The sequence below is a fragment of the Octopus sinensis genome, linkage group LG26 (assembly GCF_006345805.1).
Source record: "Octopus sinensis linkage group LG26, ASM634580v1, whole genome shotgun sequence".
Lineage (NCBI taxonomy): Eukaryota > Metazoa > Mollusca > Cephalopoda > Octopoda > Octopodidae > Octopus > Octopus sinensis.
In genome coordinates this window covers 232146-235833 of record NC_043022.1, presented here as the reverse complement: position 1 = coordinate 235833, position 3688 = coordinate 232146, and the positions used below count along the sequence as shown (strand labels likewise).

The 3688-nt window shown below is 37.8% G+C and overlaps 1 protein-coding gene across 1 annotated transcript in view; it reads right to left on the bottom strand.

The window, feature by feature from the left end:
- Positions 1 to 264: 264 nt before the first annotated feature.
- Positions 265 to 3688, bottom strand: part of LOC118768002 (signal peptide, CUB and EGF-like domain-containing protein 2) — a 43987-nt gene continuing 40563 nt past the window's right edge. The window contains exon 10 of the mRNA XM_036513628.1: positions 265 to 725. Coding sequence (XP_036369521.1) covers positions 466 to 725 — 260 coding nt within the window. The 3' untranslated portion in view covers positions 265 to 465. The remainder of the gene's footprint in view (positions 726 to 3688) is intronic.

The following is a 3688-nucleotide window of genomic DNA, read 5'->3' as shown; positions in this document are numbered from 1 at the left end:
CGGTAGGTGTTTCTCTTCATAGTTGCTACATTAAGAGACAGTTAGACGCAAACGCAATGTTTTTTTTTTTTATTAAATTATCATTTATTTGACTAATTTGATGAACAAGTGACATAATGTGATGATGGGATTATCCTCATGTGACCTGGTGAAATGATTACCTGCCATGCTGCTCATGTAATACAGAAATGACCTTTGTTCTATGGAGGTTACCCCCACAGAGATGTCCCACTGTCAACTGTTTAATATTGGCTGGTGTTTATGTTTCCAATGTTATGTATAAGTCGGCGAACTTGTTTTATGAGCAGATAGTGAAGGTTTAGACTATGTGTATCGAGGACTACAATATATAATGTGTGATAGGTAGTAATAGTCGATAATGACTTTGTTGTCGATGTTGTTTAGATTCCATGGCAGCTGCGATTGAAGAGATTGGTGCAAATGAAGCAATGGATAGCATTCCATTTATGACCATCCTGCCTCGCTTCTGATTGATTTTTTAGGTGGTATCACAGTTGTGGTATGTAATTGCGGCTTCATTCTTGGTAAGACTTTTGGGTTATTGGGGAGAGTGAAGTTCAGTTGCTTTTGAGGTATCAAAAGGTGACACATGTTCCCTCTAACTCCAAACCCGAAGGGACAATCACAGTAGTGGTGCCCGGGTTTGTTAACGCATCTGTAAGGGAAAGGGCATCCACCATTGTTGCACCTACATTCGTTGATGTCTGAAAATAAGGAGGAAATAAACAAACATAAGTAATGATAAAAAGGAACAATATATATTTCTTTACTACCCACAAGGGGCTAAACACAGAGGGGACAAAAAAGGACAGACAAACGGATTAAGTCGATTATATCGACCCCAGTGCGTAACTAGTACTTATTTAATCAGCCCCGTAAGGATGAAAGGCAAAGTCGACCTCGGCGGAATTTGAACTCAGAACGTAACGGCAGACGAAATACCTATTTCTATACTACCCACAAGGGGCTAAACACAGACGAGACAAACAAGGACAGACAAACGGATGAAGTCGATTATATCGACCCCAGTGCGTAACTGGTACTTATTTAATCGACCCCGAAAGGATGAAAGGCAAAGTCGACCTCGGCGGAATTTGAACTCAGAACGTGTCGGCAGACGAAATACGACTACGCATTTCGCCCGGCGTGCTAACGTTTCTGCCAGCTCGCCGCCTTATCAACACCTATCCCAGTTCCACAAAAATTTTAGTGAAGATACTTCAAACAGATACATGAGGAGACTTGCAGCTAGGGCCATTTCAAGATACCTATAGCAAAATGGATTGAGTACCTGGCGAGTAACAAAGGCAACTTATTATGTGCAATGCCCAGGAACTGTTAACGTGAATTCTTTAAATCCAATCTATTTACACCTCTGTGACGATTTGTAAGACATTTCAAATCATTCTGAGATTCTTTAGACCGATAAATGCTCGCGTTTGGGTGTGGGCCTCGACAGCTCTGCCAGCAAACCAACTCAACCACATGAAATAAAATGGGAATTCTCTTTAAAAGAACTTCAAGAAATATGAAAAACATACGTACAAGCATTTACTTCTCTCTCTCTCTCTCTCTCTCTTTCTCTCCCTGTCACTTCATTATGTATTCTTTTTTTTATTTTGACACAGGGCAAACAGGTTTCAGGGGTGGAGTAATCGATTACACAGGCCTCAGTCCTCAATTTTTCTTATTTCATTGATCCTGAACGATGAAAGACTCGGCCTCGAAGAAATATTAACTCACAATGTTACGACGAAGGATATATCTGTTTCTTTATTACCCACTAGGGGCTAAATACAGAGGGGACAAACAAGGACAGACAAACGGATTAAGACGATTATAGCGACCCCAGCGCATAACTGGTACTTAATTTATCGACCCCGAAAGGATGAAAGGCAAAATCAACCTCGGCGGAATTTGAACTCAGAACGTGTCGGCAGACGAAATACGGCTACGCATTTCGTCCGGCGTGCTAACCACTCTGCTAGCTCGCCGCCTTCTTTACGACGAAGGAAAAATCGGTAAGCTTTTTCTCCGACGTTCAAAAAAAATTATGACACCTCGTTTGTATCATTCTGTGACTCCACCTTTCTTACTATCTCTAAGGGAGGCTACTTACAAATACTTAAGCTGTACTTAAGAGGTTCTCTCTCGAGAATCAGGTCTGCTACAGATGTAGATCAAACTCAGTAATTTACTGTTAAATATTTTATTCGATCTGAAATTGTGGAAGGCAAATTTTGACAAGAAATTTTGCTTTGCATTTTCTACGATGTGCTATAAATATTCCCACCTCATTATACCTTATGACACTGCGTTTCATGCAGCATCTAAGGGAGGCAACTTTACAATACTGCGATTATATTTCCACATTTAACTCACTAAGGTCTAACGCATTGTTAGAAATAACAGCCTAGTACCCTGTTGTTTGATTTTACATTTTCCATAGAGAAGTGAAGGGCACTTGACGAAGCATCGGTAAAATATTGCCCTATGAACAATATCATATAATGCTAGATATAACGGACAAGTTCATTATACAAATAGAGGATTATTTCGGACCAGATACATTTCTTAAAATTCAAGTGGTTTCCGACTATGTCGATTGGTCTCATACACACACACACAACACACACATATGCATATATACATATACATATATATATATATATTATTTTAATATATATATATTATATTATGTATATATGTAATGTATAATATATATATATATATATATAGATATATATATATATATAATATATATATATATAGTTAATCCAAACAAGAAAGTACAAAAAACACAACAACGCGAGGACGTGGAACAAATATAGTCGGAAACATAGGAGAAGGAAAGATCCAGAGAAGGGAAGACAGAGGAAAAAAATCGCTAACGGTACACACGAGGTCACATTTTGAATATATATATATATATATATATATATATATATAGTATATATATAATATAATATATATATATATATGTATATATATATTATGTATATAATATATATATATATATATCAGATATATATATATATATATATTATATATTATATATATATATATATATATATATATATATATATATAGGCGCAGGAGTGGCTGTGTGGTAGTAGCTTGCTAACAACCACATGGTTCCGGTTCAGTCCACTTCGGTGGCATCTTGGGCAAGTGTCTTCTGCTATAGCCTCGGGCCGACCAAAGCCTTGTGAGTGGATTTGGTAGACGGAAACTGAAAGAAGCCTGTCGTATATATCTATATATATATGCATATGTATGTGTGCGTGTATGTTTGTGTGTCTGTGTTTGTCCCCCTAGCATTGCTTGACAACCGATGCTGGTGTGTTTACGTCCCCGTCACTTAGCGGTTCGGCAAAAGAGACCGATAGAATAAGTACTGGGCTTACTGGGGTCGATTTGCTCGACTAAAGGCGGTGCTCCAGCATGGACGCAGTCAAATGACTGAAACAAGTAAAAGAGTAAACAGTATATTTTTTTTCTCTCCTTGTTTCTCTCCGTGTTTCTTTTCTGTGTATCTTTCTGTTAAAGAGCGTAGGCTCGAAACGTAAAAGACTTGTTTTATTTCTATTCCTGAGCGCCATACTAATACAATTGTTTGTTAGTTTTCCACCTGCTTTCGTCTTTGTTTATTTTCATAAAGCTTCCC